The sequence below is a fragment of the Pelodiscus sinensis genome, chromosome 3 (assembly GCF_052426305.1).
Source record: "Pelodiscus sinensis isolate ZL-2025 chromosome 3, ASM5242630v1, whole genome shotgun sequence".
NCBI lineage: Eukaryota > Metazoa > Chordata > Testudines > Trionychidae > Pelodiscus > Pelodiscus sinensis.
This window is the reverse complement of record NC_143054.1, coordinates 46,601,651-46,620,126: the sequence shown is the minus strand read 5'-3', so window position 1 is coordinate 46,620,126 and position 18,476 is coordinate 46,601,651. Positions and strand designations below refer to the sequence as shown.

The window sequence follows — 18,476 nt, the reverse complement described above, 5'->3', positions numbered from 1 at the left end:
AAAAAGAAACAGAGAAGATATAGACTATAAAATCATGAATGATGTGGAGAAAGTGGAGAAAGAAATAGTAATTACTCCTTCACATGACTTAAGAACCAGAGGTCACCCAATAAAATTAATTGGCAACAGATTTAAAAAACAAAACAAAAGGAAGTAAGTACTTCTTCACACAATGCATAGTCAACCTGTGGAACTTGTTGCCACAGGATACTGTGAAGTTCAAAACTATATTGGGGTACAAAAAAGAATTAGATTCGTTCATGAAGGATAGGTCCATCGATGGCTGTTAGCTTAGATGTCAGGGATGCACCTTCCTGCTCTGAGTATCTCTGGTTGCCAGAGAAGTGGATGACTGTAGATGGATAATATGATGATTGTTCAAGACAGAAGACAGGATACTGGTCTAGATTAACCCACTACAGCCATTCTTATGTTGTTGTGTTCCATCAGCTTTCCCTTCTCTATTACATGAAATGTATGTTGTCTTCACTTAAAACTCTATCCCCATCCTATTTGTTATGCACTATCAGAAGGTCTGCTCCCACTGATAAGCCCATGATGTCAGCCTCTAATCAGCCATTTGTTAAGTTTTCCAACAAGCGTTCCTTCACGCTCTCACTAATATGAGATGCTTTTCACAAACCTCCAGAAAACTAACCTTATCTGACTCAAAACAAACTCTTATGACACCTAGAAAATATTTAACAGTTAGGCCCCTGCTGCCTCTGCCTCTCATGTTGACCAAAACTGTCTCATTGTTTCCTTTACTCCCCACATCTGTCTGTATCCATGTATTGACTCTTACTTTGATTGTAAGCTCTTAGGAGCAACAGCCATCTTTTTGTATATCTAGCATAAAGGGGTCTTGGTCCATGACTAGGGTTGTTGGACATTATGATAATACAAATAATAATGAATACTCCAAAGTTTCAGCTAGTACAAAATATGGCAATTTTCCTGCTTAGTGGAGCAAGTTACCATTGTCATACCATACCTATGGACTATGAATTGCATTTGTTTTCCAGCTGCTTAACTGTGCAACACAACTTGCTACAGGTTGAACCGCACTAGTCCGGCATCTCTGCTCTGGCAACATCCACAGTCCATTATGATTTTAGTTAGTTGGTTATCTGCTAATCATGGGTATAACCAAGTTTCCCGTAGCCCTGGCTCTCAGTGTTCTGTGCTGTTTTATTTAGCTCTAAATTACCCATAAATGTCTTCTAAGAGACCAGCAAGCAGTGGAAGTGCTGGTAATATTGCTAAGCTTAAGTTTATTTTTATACTTTATCTACTTATTTACTTGTGCCAAATACTATAAAATTGTGTAATACCACTACCACTTTGTTATGGAGAGAGCTGATAACCCGTGGCTAGGCGTAGGCTTATATAGGGTATATCAGTATAGTCATACATTAAATGGAACAGCACTTGCAATGCTGCTTAACGTTCACCTCAGTGAAATGAAAATAAAGACACCTACTCAGTACAATATTGACCTCCGTGGTTTGTCAAACCACTCAAATCCTGAAGGTGCCAGACTAGAGTGGTTGAACCTGTAGCTCTAATATATATATAGCTCTATTTTGTTTAGAGCAAGGCTTTCCTTGGCATTGCTTCTCTTTTGCAACGCCAACAAATAAAGATAAAAGAAACATTGTACCTAAAAGGAAAAAAGAACTTAGAAAGGTGCTGACATAATCAGAAGGAGTGCTGACCAGCACCTGGTCACTAAGGTAACTAGCAAAGATGTAGGGCAGTCAGTCAATAACAATGCAGGTAGGAATTTCAAACTGGAAAAAGAGGGTTTTTTCTCTCTCTCCTTTGTTTGAGGGCAGAGCAGTTTCTCCCAGGAATTGAATGAGATGGGAGACACTTCTCTCTTCAAGAATGGACTCCTTAAAATGTGTAATTAGGGAAAAGTTTAGATAGTCCATCTGGGTTTATTGTTTTCCTTGTTTGGGGGTTTGGAAATCATATCTGAGTGTCTAATTGTTTTCTTTTTTATAAAAAAGGATTACAGCCCAGGGACTTTCCTTGAATACCTATATCAAATGATGTCTCTTCCCACCTAGCAAATTTACTATGCTTGCAACTGTAGTTTTGTTTTGATAATAAAAGATTGGGGTTTTTTTATTCTAATTAACCGGTATTGGTTGACTGTTGTGTCCTTAGGACTAAATGCCTAGTTACAAGGACCAAGTCCATTATTGTCTGTGGATTCCCTCTGTTTTTCCCAACTCCAAGAAAAACCAGACATTGGAGCAGTGGGGAGAGCTTTACCTTAGGGAGGGGATTCCCAAGTGCTCTTTTCTCTGACTTTCTTGGAATCACTTCAGTGGTGGAAGTGAAAAACCAGTCTTGCTTCCTCCCGCCCCCCCTCCCCCGGCTTTTTTTGGATCTCAGGGGGACCGAGATTGAGTAAATGTGTCTCTGGGAATCACAGCAACAGGTTTTGCAGAGATTATTCTGCTAGTCAGCTCCCCCAACTCTGCACGCATAGGATTGAGCTGTGACAGGTGTATTATCCTAATTCTTATGTTCATGTAAAAATGTTTTAGTTAATAATGAAGTGAGGTCTGAAGAACAGAGTACGGTATTAAAAAGTCCTTGCATTTCGATAGTTAGTCTTCAACCAAAAACAAACTTACCTTGTCTGCATCCACTTTTCCTTTAATAAATTCAGACTTCCAGAATTGCAGAGCTTGTTCCAGTGTTAAGCCAATGCCCTTTAAAAACAGTCCATATTGGATACGACCTCCATGACGGAGATGGTGGTTATCTCGCAGGGCTTTGTGCAACTGTCTCATGCACAGAGGAAATGATTTAACAGAAAGCTGAAGAATAAAAAAAAATATATAAAGTAGATTAACCAAGTAACTGATAGAATATATGTTTATTGGGATTACTAATTAACTCTATCTGAAAAGGTCAATGGCTGGGGAAAATAAAATGCTTATACAATAATCACTGGATTACAAATGTAACCCCCTTTTTCCTCCCCGGGTTACTGGGGAGCAGGTCACACTCACAGGTGTGCCTGGGCCCCTGGCGTTTTAACCCAAAAGAGATCCTGAGTACCCCAGGGGTGATGGTGTTTAGCTGGGGAAATCCCTATCCACCCCCTTGCTGCAGTCCCTTCCTGGCAATGAATGTAAAGTGGTGGTGCCTACACCTGGCTGGCCTTGTACACACACTGGTGCCTTGAGAGCCTCCAGGAATATACTCATTCCAACATGAAGCTAGATCTAATTCCAGAACAACTACAAATCATATACATCTAATAGAATACTTTAAAATAAACAATCTTTACTTAACTACACAGGGATTAACAGATTAGCAAGGAATAGCATTAACAAAACACATAACAATAACTGAAGCTTATGTAGCTAGACAACAGTTACTCCACCCCAGAGTGTGCACACCCTTAGACTCAGTCCCAGACGCTTGCGTTGGCGCGCTGATGTTGCAGCTGTAGTGAGGATTTGGTCCAGGCTAAACAGCAGCTCTGTCCCAGGCAGCACTCTTCCAGCAAGGCCCAAACTCACTGCCTCATGCTGTGCCTATAGGAAGCAGCCTGCTAACTCCCAGTTCCAACAGGCATGTAGTAGCTGTACTCCAACAGCCCCTGCACTGGGTCAATGTCCTTGGCAGCAGCCTGGCTCCCCCTTTGGTTCCAAACTGCAAGGCAGAGTCCCAGACCTAGTGCTAGGCCTAGTGCTAGGCCTCTTCTTCAAGCACATGGAGAGAGCCTCCTCTCTCTCACAAGAGTTCCTCCTACCTCTGTTGTTCCAAGGGCTCATGGGAATTGTAGTCTGGATTGTAGCACACAGGGTCTTATTAGAATAAAACAGAGGCCCCTTTAGTAAGGGGACTACACAAATAAATCAAATATGCCCTTGACTCCAAAAATCCAAGGACAAAAACATAAAATACACAAGGGGAAAGCTACTAGGTAACAAAAGTGTAACTGATCATTTTCTTCCAGCAAAAACAACAAAAACTGCATAACTACTACAATGGGTCTTATGCCTGCTTGTAGCTACTTGAAGAATTATACCACAGGGAAAATGGAGAATGTGAGTTTAAGCATCAAAGAGTCACAGAATCTAAGGCCAGAACACAGTAGTAGATCATCTCATCTGACCTCATATTAATGCCAGTTCAGTATCCTGAACTTGATATTGCACTCAGTGTTGATTTGTCTAGCTCTTGTACATCAAGAGTATGCCCAACTCACAATAATCCTTTTTTATATCCATATTTTAAAAAGATATTCTCCTTTGTTATTTGAAAGATCAAAAAAAAAAAAAAAAAAGGAAAGAGAACCCAGGCAAACTGACCAATTATGCAGACTAAACAGAAATTGACTACAGAATGAATAAGGAAAAAAGCTGGAGGTAGAATTAAATATTTAACACCAACTCACAAATAATCCCACTCTAATTTCTAACAGGGTGAACGTTAAGTTAACGTTGCTTCATTTTAGCTTCTATATGACAATTTGTTGAACTGGTCCTGAAAACAGTTTGAAAGCCACTACTAAAGAGGAAAAAAAAAGTTTCATCACAGCTTTTATGGATATGGAGAGCAAAGAATTTTTTAAGAAAGGCCAAAGTTACCATAAGAGGTGGTAGAATGAACTGTTAATTATTTTTAATAATGTGTAAGGCAACAAGGAACATACAGCAAACAAATGATGAGCACAAAGTACTTACAGCATCAATGAGTTCCAGGGAAATTTTCCCAGTGTTTTTTTGTATGCTATAATCTGGGCCAATGTATGAATGACTGAAAGAAAAAAGGAAATAAGCTGTTTAGTTTAGTTAGTTAAAAAAGAAAATTTTATAAGTGCAGGAACTGAACTTCTGTAGAAAATTCTGTAGCAAATTAAATTTAGGAACTGATAACTTTACATGCAAACCATAGACATAAGAAAATAAAATTGTTGATAGTTATCTACAGGTTTTCAAAAACAAATTAAAAAGAACATTAAAATCAAGTCTAAATATTTTGTGGTTCTTTTATTTTTTGGAGGAAAAGTCTTCAATATTTATATATTGGTTCTGAGTTTGAAACTGTTGAGACACCCTCGTGAAAACATCCTTAAAAAAGGAAATAAAGTCACTATTTAAAATACTGAAAAGAATGCAAAAGTACCAAAGGTATGTTTAAAAAAAAAAGAGAGAGCGAGAGAGAGAGAAGATAAGCATCTGCAGCAGCACTTCCAACTGATGACTTTTTGGGGTGGGGTGTTATTTTGAATACTAGAACTGCAAGGGACCTTGAGAGGACATCAAGTCCAGTCCCTAGCCCTCACAGCAGGACCAAGCACTATCTCGATCATCCCTGATAGATGTCTACCTAACCTCTAATTAAATATCTCCTGTGATGGAGATTCCACAACCTAACCACCCTGACAGTTAGGAAGTTTTTCCTAATGTCCGACCTAAAACTCCCTTGTTGCAATTTAAGCCCGTTGCTTCTTGTCCTATACACAGAGGCCAAGAACAATAATTTTTCTCCCTCTTCCTTATAACACCCTTTTAGATACTTGAAAACCGATATCCTGTCCTCTCTCAGTCTTCTCTTTTCTAAACTAAACAAGCCCAGTTCTTTCAGTCTTCCCTTATAGGTTATGTTTTCTAGGCCTTTAATCATTTTTGTTGCTCTTCTCTGGACCTTTTCCAAATCTTTCTTGAAATGCGGTGCCCAGAACTGGACACAATACTCCAACTGAGGCCTTATCAATGCAGAGTAGAGCAGAAGAATGACTTCTCATGTCTTGCTCACAACACTCCTGTTAATGCATCCCAGAATCATGTTTGCTTTTTTTGCAAGATTGTCACACTCTTGACTCGTGTTTAGCTTTATGTAGGTATGACAAAAAAAAATTTACTGAGATATTTAAAGGATGAATAATGTTGTAGTTAATTCATATGTAATCAATATGTGATAAACAGATTTAAGTTTAGGTATAGAAATAAGTAAAAATTACAGAGATATAAGCTTGACAAACATTTATTAAGGGTGAGTGTGTATTTGGAATAATCAAACTAAGGCAAGGTAGTTTTTTTGGGTCAAGGGCCACACACAAGTGAAAAGCCAGGCTAGATGATTTTGTGTGCTCCAGCCCTATGAGTGGGTAGCAGGGGGGCTGGAGTGCCCAGTCCAGGCTCCCCAATGCGGGAGGAATCCCTGAGCATCAGGGGCCAGATCCAGGCAAGCCAGGGGCTACATCCAGCCCCCAGGCCCTGAGGTTCCCCACCCCTACTATAAAGCATAGCCTATGGTCTGAGGCCTGTAAGATGTTAGCTTAACTACATTAGGGCTTCAGCCTAAAGAAGGGTTGGCATGAGCAGCTGGCCCAGGACTCAAAGTTTCAAATTGACCTGCAACCAGGATGGATACTAGGGAAGGAGGTGGATGAGGGAAATAACAGCAGATGCAAGGAACTGGCGTGGGTGTCACCCCAACCACACCAGCTAAACAAGCACTTCTGCTCTCCATAATGCTTCACCAGGCCAATTTGTGCAGGTGAACAGTAGGTGGGAGGATCTCTGTCCTTTTTTCTAGGCTGCATAGGCTAAAGGATACCAGACCTGCCCTTGATAAGCCTGATGGCAGAAGCAGCTGGAACTATTTACACACTGATTGCAGCTTGTATACACCCAGCAAGTGAAGGACAGGTCTGGTATCCCTTAGCCCATGCAACTTTCCATCTATTTGGTCAGAGACAATAGGATTCCCATAGAATGAAAGATCTCGGAAGGAAGTCTCCATACACTGATAGAAATGTAGCCGTGTTAGTCTGGTGTAGCTGAAACAAAATACAGGACTATGTAGCACTTTAAAGACTAACAAGATGGTTTATTAGATGATGAGCTTTCGTGGGCCAGACCCACTTCCTCAGATCAAATAGTGGAAGAAAATAGTCACAGCCATTCATTCAAATCTGCACTTGAAAGAGAATTCTCTGAACTGGCATTCATGCTAAAATTCAACACTCTCTGCGGGGGGCTGAACAAAGACTCCAGCTATCTTACCCATTACAAAGATAGCTTCCCCAATTATTACCTCTAATACTATTAACTCACAGACATCTACCCTTCCCCACCTCTAATATCATTAACTCACAGGCATTCACCTTCCTTCCCTCCCCCACCCCCCCGCATCCCCCTTCTGTTCTGAAATGTGATTTGTCCTTTTCATATGTGTTCATTTTTTTAATTGTATCCTTTGGTATATATGGCTGTGACTGTTTTCTTCCACTATTTGATCTGAGGAAGTGGGTCTGGCCCACGAAAGCTCATCATCTAATAAACCATCTGGTTAGTCTTTAAAGTGCTTCATAGTCCTGTATTTTGTTCCATATACTGAGAAAGTCTAGTGGTTTGATGCCAGAAGCTGTGCCTCAAACACCCTAGTTGCAGAATCCACCACATCCCATGCCTTTTGAAGGGAGCATTGGGCCACTGTGGTGCTGTTCTGCACCACAGTTTTGAACTCGTAGGTCAAAGCCTGAGGAATGGCCTCTTTGAACTTACGGAGGGAGACCCATAAGTTAAGTTATAGCAGCCCAACAGGACCTAATTATTCACCACCCAAAACTATATACTGGTTGTGAAATAAATTTTCCTTCAAATGTCCAATCTCGAGGATGTAGTTATGCACTGTTACTGTGACACAAGGTAAAGATTGACAGGACACTGAATAAGGTGTCCACTAGTTCAGCCATCTCCTCCAATTCCAGTCCCAAGTTTTCAGCCATCCTAGTGATCCTTGGAGTCAACAGGCAGGCTGGCAAAACCCAGTGGCCCTTAAAGTTATCAGGCAAGCTAACTTTGGAGGGGTTTATGGCTGCCTCATCTGGGGAACAAAGATTGTACCACCAGTGGGAAAGGAGGGGGACTTGATCATCCTTATAATTCCCAACTTCTGAGCATCTCTCTAATATCAAGGCCAGCGCTGCCAAGTTACTACACTGAAGCAAAAGTCAATGGATGAAGCAAAGGAGGCATAGCTATGACAGGAACCTCCACCCCACTGCACTGTTCCCGCTAAGTTGAGAGGCAGCACAGCTTCATAAGTGATTAATCAGCCCTGCCCAATCAGAGGCTGAGGACTCTGTGCACGGAGCTTACTGACTGAGTCGGGCTGATTAATCACCTGTGAAGCCATGCTGCAGTGCAGCTTAGAGGGAACACTGCCTCCCTGTACTTCAAAAAGGCCACTGCGAGGGACACTAACCCAACTGTCACTGCACTTACACTGCTGATGCCAATGCAGACTCAGTTACCCAGTTCTCAAGATTTAAGCAACATTTGGTCCCAGAGGAACTACCCTCCAGAATGGGATTTTGAGAAAGAATGTGGACAACGGAGTGCTTAGAGGCCACCAATACTGGTGTCTGGTGACAGGCATGGGAGGCCAATACTGATGGCTCGGGAACCAAAGTCGGTGCCAAGGGGACAAGAATGCTCCCACGGCACTGGTGACCTGAATCAATTAAAACAACTGGTCAGAAGACAATCAATGCCAATAGTAAAGGACCAGTGCTTGCCTCAGAGATCCATATCAGGACTAGGGGGACCACAATCACATTGCCCGCAACTGATGGCAAGAACCCAATGATGTTGGTGCAGAGCACAGTCAACCTGTGGAACTCCTTGCCAGACAATGTTGTAAAGACTAGGACTTTAACAGGGATCAAGAAAGAACTAGATAAATTTATGGAAGTTAGATCCATCAATGGCTATTAGACAGGATGGGTAGGAATGGTGTCCTCAGCCTCTGTCAGAGGCTGGGAATGGGTGATGGGAGAGGGATTGTGTGAAGATTCCCCATTCATGCCCTCTGGGGCATCTGGCATTGGCCACTGTTGAAGACAGGTTACTGGGCTAGATGGACTTTGGTCTGACACAATATGGCCATTCCTATGTTCTTATATGCAATTGATAGAATAATATTTGGTAAATTATTTTGCTGGGAGAATTGTATATATAATAGTAAATGAAAAATGAATTCACACAACTGTGACTCTTTTGTATAATCATGATTGCTAATTTGGCTCCTGAGCCACTGAGGTCTGGGTAGCATTACCTAGAATAAAATGACTCTAGGAGAAAAAGTGTTCTTCTCTATGGAATGAGCACAATAAAATAAATTATCTACCTCACAATGCTATGTCAAGGATGCTTTCAGAGAGAGTGAATGGAAGGCCTCACCTGAGAGAAAAACATTATTTAAAAAAAAAAGAGTGATGGGACAAAGGAAGGTTTCCAAAAAAATTCTGTAGTTCAATATTTAGTTTCTTTTTTTGAAATTAGGTCCCCATACAAAATACTAAGCTCTGAAACTACTTGAAATATATTTTGCACAAGCAACAACATTATACAGGCAGTCCCCAACTTACGAACGGGTCACATTCCGAACACGTGGTCGTAACTCGATTTGGTCATAAGTCGGAAATACTCTTAAATGCGCTGTTCGAAAAACTTGACATACATGGCTCTCAACTTGAAAATATTATAATGGGAGGTTGGTCATAAGTACAGATGGTCTTAAGTTGGTGTGTTCGCAAGTCGGGGAACAGCTGTACACAATTATTGCAAAATATGTATCATGTAAACATATTAGCAACTAAAATATAATTGCATGGATGAATGCAACAAAACATTTAAAAATCAATTTAATTGAAAGCTGTATCACATTTACTGTAGCCATTATAATAGCAATGGCACTGTGTGATGAGGCAGGGTGGCCTCCCTCTGACTCAGAAGGGGAAAACCACCCCAACGTATCAATCCTGCCTCACCCCCAGGAAGCAGAAGGGTGATGCCAGAAGTTGGGCCCCAGCAGCTGAAGGAGCCATATGCCTTTCCAAGAGTTCCTGAAGTGGGAGGCTGGCATTCACCTCCAGGAAGCAGAGGATTGGCCAGGACTGCCAGGACCACTGATGAATCCAGACCCAAAGTAACTGCAAGCCCTTCTAGAGACTCCATTCCCCAAAGACCCAGAGGAACTGCCACTAAGTAAGATATGCCCAGAGGGAGAATGAAGAAATAGCCCAGGGTAGCCGACAGTGGTCTGGCTGAAGCAATGCCAGTGAACAAGTCAGTATGTTGCAGTCAGGACAGCTGGGTCTGCCACTGTTAGTGGCCCTGGGCTAGGACTCAATCGAGTGAGTGGGCCTGCATTCCCCCACTCAACCACACCAATCCATGGGTGACAGTCTTCCCTTGTTTCTGGGCAGAACAACTACGTTGGTTAGTTCTCCACCAGGGTGAGAGAACCCGACTGTTCCTCATCCTTAACTGTTCACTGCCCAACCCTGAACTAGGACCTGGCCATATTGACTGTTGCTTGGCCTAAGCATAGAGCTGAACACTTGAAAAAGCTTACTGTCCACTCAAACAGGGCCTTGGTGTAATAATTGCTAGCTCGGCCTGAGCATAGGCCTAAGCCTCGAAACTGTGTGTTCTCAGTGAAGCAGGGCCTGGACCAGGCCATTAACCTGTTTAGCCTTCTTGTAGTGAAGCAGGTTGGCCTCACTCTAACCCTGGATTTAAGCTATACTATGCCACAACTATAATTTACTCCTGTTTATATTACCATAATAGCTGCAAAGCATCATAGTGGGAAATACAAAGAAACATGATTCACTTTTGTTTTTAAATAACCTGAAGAAATTGGAACACAACTGTGTGAAATTATTGCTACAAGCACCTAGTACTTTCAAAAATTAATAAAAGAGTCCATTTTTATTTTGAGTGCAACATGCAAGTCAAACTAATATCTGTATATTTAACACAGTAATAAAAAAATGAAAACCTACTACCAAGTAGTAAGGTGGTCCAGTTATAAATCTAAATTAAATCAGTATTTGAGCAAAACAAGTTGAGAGGAGTTCATAATTAATTGCTTCCTTGCTATTCTAGAGTTTTCCCATAACATGGCCTAACAGATTTATCCCAATTTACACAGCAAGCACCCAATGGAAATAAAGAAATGTAAACGTCAAGGAAGATGCATTCAAACATCCAGAATGAATCAATTTCCAAGGTTTTACATAAAAAATAAAATTGTAAGGATTACCATTTTTATTTTTGTAGCAACATCTTAAATTTAAGGTTAGTTCATGCTTCTAGAATATCAAAGAAAGAGGTTATTTTTTCAACAAAGAATATAGTCCAGAAGAGTGAAAACAGGTGACAAAAGCAAAAATGACAAGAAGTTTGCAGATGTATTGCCAATGAAAGACTATTAGATCAAAATTAGTTTTCATTTGAATGTCTCAGATTTATTATGTATATATTTAGATTTCCTATTTTAAAAATATATCTATTTTTGATTAAAGAATCTCTAGAGTCAATTATTTCTAGCCAGCAGATAACTTTCTCTCAGAGAAGGGATTCCAGTCCTGCTCCCAGTGAGGATAGGAGTCAGATTTTAGGAGTGAGCTGACCCTACACTCATTCTGCAATAGCGGATCCTGTGCTGCACGGCTGGGCCTGACGAAGTGGCCCAACAAAACCTGAACATTGCCAGATTGCAATGCCCAGGAATTGCTATTGGAGGATTTTTCATTTCATGTCTGTTTATATGTTAACATTTTTATTTATGTTATCCGGTATTAGCAAAAAAACAAACAATCCTGTAGAGGGCTCTACACAGTTTCAGTGCTATTCATGCTACCAGTCAGGTCATGAACCAATAAAATATGCATTTCCCATGATTTCAAATTTCACACTTTCATTTTTCTTTTAGTTGTCTCCACTATGTATTTCTCCCATGTTGCAGAGCTCCCTAATTACCTTACAAAACACTACATACAATACCATCATGTCCAAAACCAACATCTAGTCTGAATACATAAGCCCAAGAACTTCTTATATGTAAACAATAAATCATTTCTAGCGTATTTGTATTACAGAAGCATATTAAGACACTAATGAGGGATCAGGACCTCCACAGGCTAGACAGTTCAAATATATGTACTAAGACACTTTTCTAAACAGCGGGTGGTAGGAAGGTCTTAAATCAGTCGTCACATCCAAGGCCATCCAGATAATAGTGAAAATTTAAATAATCTAGCAGCATCTTAAAGACTAACAAAACATGTAGATTGTATCTTGAGCTTATGTGGGCACAACCCATCTCTTCAGACGAATGGTAAAAGCGGTTGCAAAAACAAAACAAAAAAAAGCAGTTGGTGGGCTGCCTTAAACTACATTCCTAAAGCACGTCTAAACTACATTCCTCTTTCGAAAGAGGAATGTAAATTAGGCAAATCAAAAGTGCGAATGAAGCACGGATTTAACTATCCTGTGCTTCATTTGCATATATGCTTCCAAGCGCTTTTTTGAAAAAGCATTTTTCGAAAGTGAAAACGCGGCCTAGACATGGTTCTTTTGGGGGGGAAAAAAAAGCTTTTTTGAAAGAACTCCAGTCGTCTGAAGAAGGGGGCTGTGCCCACGAAAGATCATGATACCATCTATATGTTTTGTTCGTCTATAAAGTGCTACCGGACCAGGTTTTGTTTTTTAAGTTTATCCTAGTTCTTGTGTAATGAAGAATAAACAACACTTCCTTATCTATTTCTGTAGCCTATAGGGCTAACCTGCCTATAGATATCTACATATATTTTCTTATGGTTTAATTACTTTTTTATTACAGTAGGCTTATAAGTTTATATTAAAGTAATTTGGCTGTAACACAAGAGACCTACAGGCTATATCCTGAATGCTGAGCTAAAGCAAAGTTATTTTACATATGTCTGGGACCCTTCACACAGATATCAAAGACAAGTTGTGTAAGCTTGATACCTTTCATCTCAATAGTTAGTGGTAAGATTTTTCATGGTATAGGGGCTTCCAAGAGAACCCTGAAAAACTTAACAAGTACACCACAAGAACAACAAAAAACGACATAAAAGTAACATAAGTGAGAATGATCTAAAATCATTAATATATATGTACAAGCCATCAATACATATATAAGCATGTCATGTGTGTCCAGCCTTTGGAGTAAGTATACCCTAGTTTGTGGGCATAGAATGAGGGCCCAAGCATCTGAGCCTATAAATAGAGTGTTGCAAATCCACAGGTATCTGCTTTATATCTGCGGATATCTGATTTCATGGATGTCAATGTGGATATTCACGTCTAATTTTTGTGAATATGGATGAGGCGAGGCTCGAGTTGAGGCAAAAAAGAAAAAAAAGGAATGAAGAATTGCAGGAGTTCGGAGTTAAATTAGTCCCTAAACTACTGTCTAATAGTCTCTTAGTTTGGTTTAGGTTAGTCAGGTAAGTAGACTAAGTTAGCTTCATAAACTCTTAACATTAGCTTTTCCAAGTCTGCACATGTTAAGATTAAGTACACAGTCACATATTCATTTGTTGGTATTGCCCAAGACAGTTCAACACTCATTTTGTTTTGCTTTTATTAGTCCCCTCCTACAGAATATTTGTATTAGAGGAACTTCAAGAGATCATGTGTTACTGAACACAGAAAGCTAAATGTAAACTTAAGTTAATTTGGGAAACAAAAACTTCACTTCCATTTAATATGTTTGACACATGCAAAGCTTCAGTTTCTGTACAGTCATATTAGAATGTTAGAATAATATGTACAGATGAGTTCCTCTTCAATTTTGTTGGCTCAGGAATTTCTCATTAAAAGTACAACTCAGAATGTTCAATATTTAAAGGTTTATTGTATGTTTTGCAAAAACTTAAAGACAGTCCTGCATTATACAAAATAAAATAAATGTTTAGCTAAAGTGATTTCTTATTTCACTACAGTCCAATCAGCATTAAAAAGCATCAGTGAAGTACAATAGGGAAGAAAGAGTATCTCACCTGTAGATAAAGTCTACATTACAAAATTATTTCTATGGACATTAAAAAAAAAAAAAAAGAGGGCCATTCATTAAAATAAGGAATTGTTTAAAAAAATGACTCTGTAGATGTAAATGTCAGCTAAAAGAACTTGTGCTGAAAGTGAAGGCTGGCTAATTTAAAATTCACAAGCAGATATGAACCGCTGTCATAGAACATACAATGTATTGGCAACCAATTTTATATAACCTTCAATTGTACACTCTTTTCAGATAATTTCTAAGCTTTCGTCTCCTGATAAAGCTATTTGTCTGACACAAAGTTACTTTCAGCAATATTTTATTATTAGCTTGTAAGATGAAGGTAGATGGCAGCCTAAAAGTAAAATACCTTTCATTTTTGTGAGCAAGATGACATAAAAATGAATCACAGATTCATACAAATAAATAATGGAAAAGACCTATTAGGTCATCTGTCTATTCCCTGCCAAAGCCTGATTCTCAAGTTCTAAAATCCAATTTTATACTATAACTCAGGGGTCAGCAGCCTTTTAGAAGTGGCATGCCAAGATTTAACTTATTCACTTCTATTTACAGATATGCATGCCGAGAGGAGGAGGGGGCTGTGGCAAGTTGGGCAGGGTGATCGTATTTTTTCTGAACCAGCTGCAGCTAGGGAGAATGGTTTAATTTAAATTAATCCAAACATATTAAGTGTTTTAACTTTCTCATGTTAATTTATCAAACTTCATTTTAAATAAAGAAAATTATTATTGATGTCCAACAGAAAAGGTTTCAATGTTTCCTTTATTTATGGCAGATATGGGGAACCTTTTCTAGGTCGGGGGCCACTGACCCACAGAAAAATCAGTTGGAGACCGCACAAGTGAGAAGCAAACACACCTCCTCCAAAACCCCCCAACCTCACTCTTCTGGCACTCCAGCCAAAAGGAGTGAGGGAAAGGGACAGGGGGACTGAGTTTCTGGGCTTCCCATAGACCAGATTTACTTTTCTGGAGTTTCAGAGTTAGTAGATTTTGTGGACCTCCTTAGGCTCTCGGGTGGGGGCAAAAATGAGGGGTTCGGTGTGTAGGACAGGGCTGCCAGCAAGCGGGATAGGGATGCAGGATCTGGGCAGGAGCAGAGTGCAAGACGGGGTGAAGAGAGCAGGATCTGGAAGGGAGTTGTGCGGAAGAAGAGGGTGTGGGGAGGAGGTACGAGAGGGAGTTTGGACGTGGGAGGAGGTTGGGGTAGTAATGCAGAAAAGTTGAGAGGGTGAGAATGCAGCCAAATAGCTAGTTGGAGAGGGAGGCAAAGAAGTGAGGAGAAAAGCAAAGTGCAGCTTCTGCAAAGTAAAATTGTGAAGAATTCATTTAGCTCAGTATCCTGTCTTCTGACAATGACCAGTGTCAGGTGCCCCCAAGGGAATAAACAGGCTAGATAATCATCAAATGATCCATTCCTTGTCATACATTCCCAGCTCTGGCAGAGAAGCTAGGGACACTATTCATTTATAGACACTATTCCTGTCTATAAAAATTATGGGAAAAATGGTCAATGATGAAATTCTCAATCATTAGATTCCACCGGTAGGTGGAATTTTCAAAAACAGTAAGTGTTAAACTAAATTTGTTCCCACTACGGTAAACAATGTTTTACTATTGAATTCAGTGGAAATTAAGTTATACTACTGATGAGCACTCCTGATAATCCTACAAAGATGTTTTAATGAAAAAATAACACACTAGAACAGTTACTCACCTGTATGTGTACCTGTTGTTCATCAAGATATGAACAAATGCCTACTTCATTGAACTGTGTGCATGTGCAGCATACCACAATTCTTTCTGTAGCAGTACCCCTTGGGACTGCGCACATACCTTGTGCTTTCTTGGTACTCCTCCCATGGCTATGAAAGTAGTGGCTCTCAAACACCCTGTCCCCTCAGGTCTTTCACCAGAATTTATGACTCAAGTTTCCAATGCAGGGAGTTCAGAAGATGGATTGTGGAATACTCATGTGACCCACATCTCAAAGAACAGTTACAATAGAGATAAGTAATGCATTCTTCTCTGTGTGACCGCACATGTACTTATCACTCAGGTGCTTCACAAGCAGGCTCAGAATCCACCTAATGAAAGACTGTAGAATCACTTTTTCCAAGTTTGTATTAGATCTTGAAATAGATGTGATGGCTTAATGTTGAGTTATAATATGCACAGAAGACAAAGAAGAAGCCCTATAAATGCCAAAATGGGGACATCCCCGTGGAAGATAACGAGCCTTCACTCTGCGTTGGGTTTAAGCAACAAGTTGCCAGAGGCAGTTTATTCGAGCAATATTGCAAGGGAAGACAGCATAAGTGGATCTTCAAATACAAAACAATTAAAACTAATATATATATACCTTTCCGTTACATATAACATTAAACAATTACTTCCCTGCCCACTCAGTTCCCATCAGACACTGTCTTATCTCAAGGTTCTCACTGAGGTCAGCATTCCACTCTTATCTTGGAGAGAGAGTCAGAGAGGCGTCTCTTCTAGCTCTCGCGTTAGCAGGAGTCAGAGTGAACCAGACTCTTGCTCTGCTACTGACAAACCCTGAAATGGCCACCCAAATTCCCTCTCCCTTAGTCCTGCTTCCACATGCCTAAAAAATGCCACTGAGGTAGCTTGAGCCATTGCTGAATGGGCCAAAAGTCCCTCTGGAGGAACAATCTTTGATACCTTGTTCACTTCTGTGATGCTAAAAGTAATCAATATGGAAACTGTACACATAGAAATTGTCAGTATAAAAGATAGAAAGCTGAGCAGATAACTTAAAGAGCTCAGTCTTTCTAGATAAAATGACAAAGTTCACCTTATATTCCAAGTATGAAGCCAACTATCATTTCTATTTGAGTGCAACCTCAGAGAATGAAAGTCAGATTCAAAGAGCAGGCCATCATTCTTATCTCCTTAGGCTTTTCCCAGCAACTCATCCATCTTATTCCTGAAAAGATCATCCACTTTGAGGAGCTCTTTCACCTTCATTACTGTATCCAGACCAAGAGAAGAGAAACCAAAATGGCCAAACAGGTCTCCTCAGTGTAACAGCAAAAGTGAGTGGTCTGTCAGAAAAGCCCAAGGTGTTTTGACACAGCCCTAGGAAAGCACATTTGCCACATTCTGACCCTCCACTAGGATCATTTGTGAGGTTCTGCACAAATGTTCTTGACTTTTCCAGAAGTGGAATTGATGGACAGCCATACCAGCTTGATAATCTGTTACCCTAATTCCAAAAGAGGAAAAAGGCAACATCTTACTACTTAAGAAATTAGTATTCTTCTTCCCTTCTGCATCAGCTAGAGTGGAATGTACTTATCAAGACCTCAGCCTGCTACTGGCAGTAGGCATTGTCATCACTGAACTAAATATAGAGTATGTGTGAAAATTAGGGATGTTAAGAAGTGATTAATTGGCTAATCAAGTAATCGATGGAATTTCCATCAACTACTCAATTAGTCAATTAAGGGACGGCAGTGTCAGTGCACCAGGTCTCAGCACAATCTCCTTTGCATTTTTAAAGGGAAACTAGCAAGAGAGGACACTGGCTGAATCCCTGTTCCTGGATCCATCCATCCATCCATCTACCCACCCACCCACACTGCCGCTTTGCATTTTTAAAGGGAAGCTGGTACAAGTGCTGAGATCCAGGAACAGGGATTCAGCCAGCATCATCTCCTGATGGCTTCCCTTTAAAAATGTGGGGGTCGAGGGGATGAGCGAATAGTCGATAGTGCTACCCAATAAGCTCCTGCTCATCAGGTAGTCCACTAGTTGACTACTCCTTTACATCTTTAGTGAAAATATATATCCTTGTAGGATTTTTCATGATATTATTTGTCTGACTTCTTGGAAATAGGCTGGCAAGAGTAGGAGTAGATAGAATAGTCTTGCAACTGATAGCCAATCAAAATTAGAAACATCATCATACTCTTCCAGATATCACCACAAATCCTGAGCATCAGAGGAGATGTTTTCTCCATGGCTACTGATCAACATGGATGTCATGCAATCCATCAGCTCATGGAACTGCTGAGCATCCTATGACGGACCAGGCTTGGTCTGGCCCTGAGCTGACACCCTCAGCGGTGCCGAGTTGCTTGAAACCAGGGCTACTTACAGCCCTCAACTGGAGACCTTTCCCAAACAGGCCACAAAGCAGTCACACAGAGCACTTCAGCTGCCAATCTAGCCAGCAGGAAGCCTCATGAGCAAAACCCCTCAGACACCCCAGCTTTCCCCGCACCACAATCAGCCCCGGACCTTTCACATAGGTGAAAGGTTATAAAACCCGATCTCACCTAGTCTTAACAGATCCTCCCGGGCCCAAAGAACCAGCCACAGTGCCTGGCCAATTTACACTTTAGATCTTACCCACAAGAACATATTACCTGAGGTGATTTAGCAAAGGTTGCAGTCTCTCATCAGACTGCACAGCAGGGAGCGATCTTGCAGTCAACTAGAAGAAAACAAAACAAAATCTCACTATTAGAGAATGTGATAACCTAGCAGAAGTGATATAAGAAATCATTTCAATTATATTTTTTTCCTTAGGGTAAAATGAGACAAGAGACACTTTCTCCATTT

At 40.5% G+C, this 18,476-nt stretch overlaps 1 protein-coding gene across 4 annotated transcripts in view; it reads right to left on the bottom strand.

The window, feature by feature from the left end:
• The window catches only part of PRIM2 (DNA primase subunit 2), a 219,443-nt gene that overhangs the window by 80,068 nt on the left and 120,899 nt on the right, over positions 1 to 18,476 (bottom strand). For all 4 annotated transcript variants that reach the window (XM_075923673.2, XM_075923677.2, XM_075923676.2 and 1 more), the window contains 3 exons: positions 18,281 to 18,348; positions 4,719 to 4,791; positions 2,652 to 2,837 (listed from right to left, as the gene is read on the bottom strand). In XM_075923673.2, the coding sequence (XP_075779788.1) occupies positions 2,652 to 2,837; positions 4,719 to 4,791; positions 18,281 to 18,348 (327 nt within the window). The remainder of the gene's footprint in view (positions 1 to 2,651; positions 2,838 to 4,718; positions 4,792 to 18,280; positions 18,349 to 18,476) is intronic.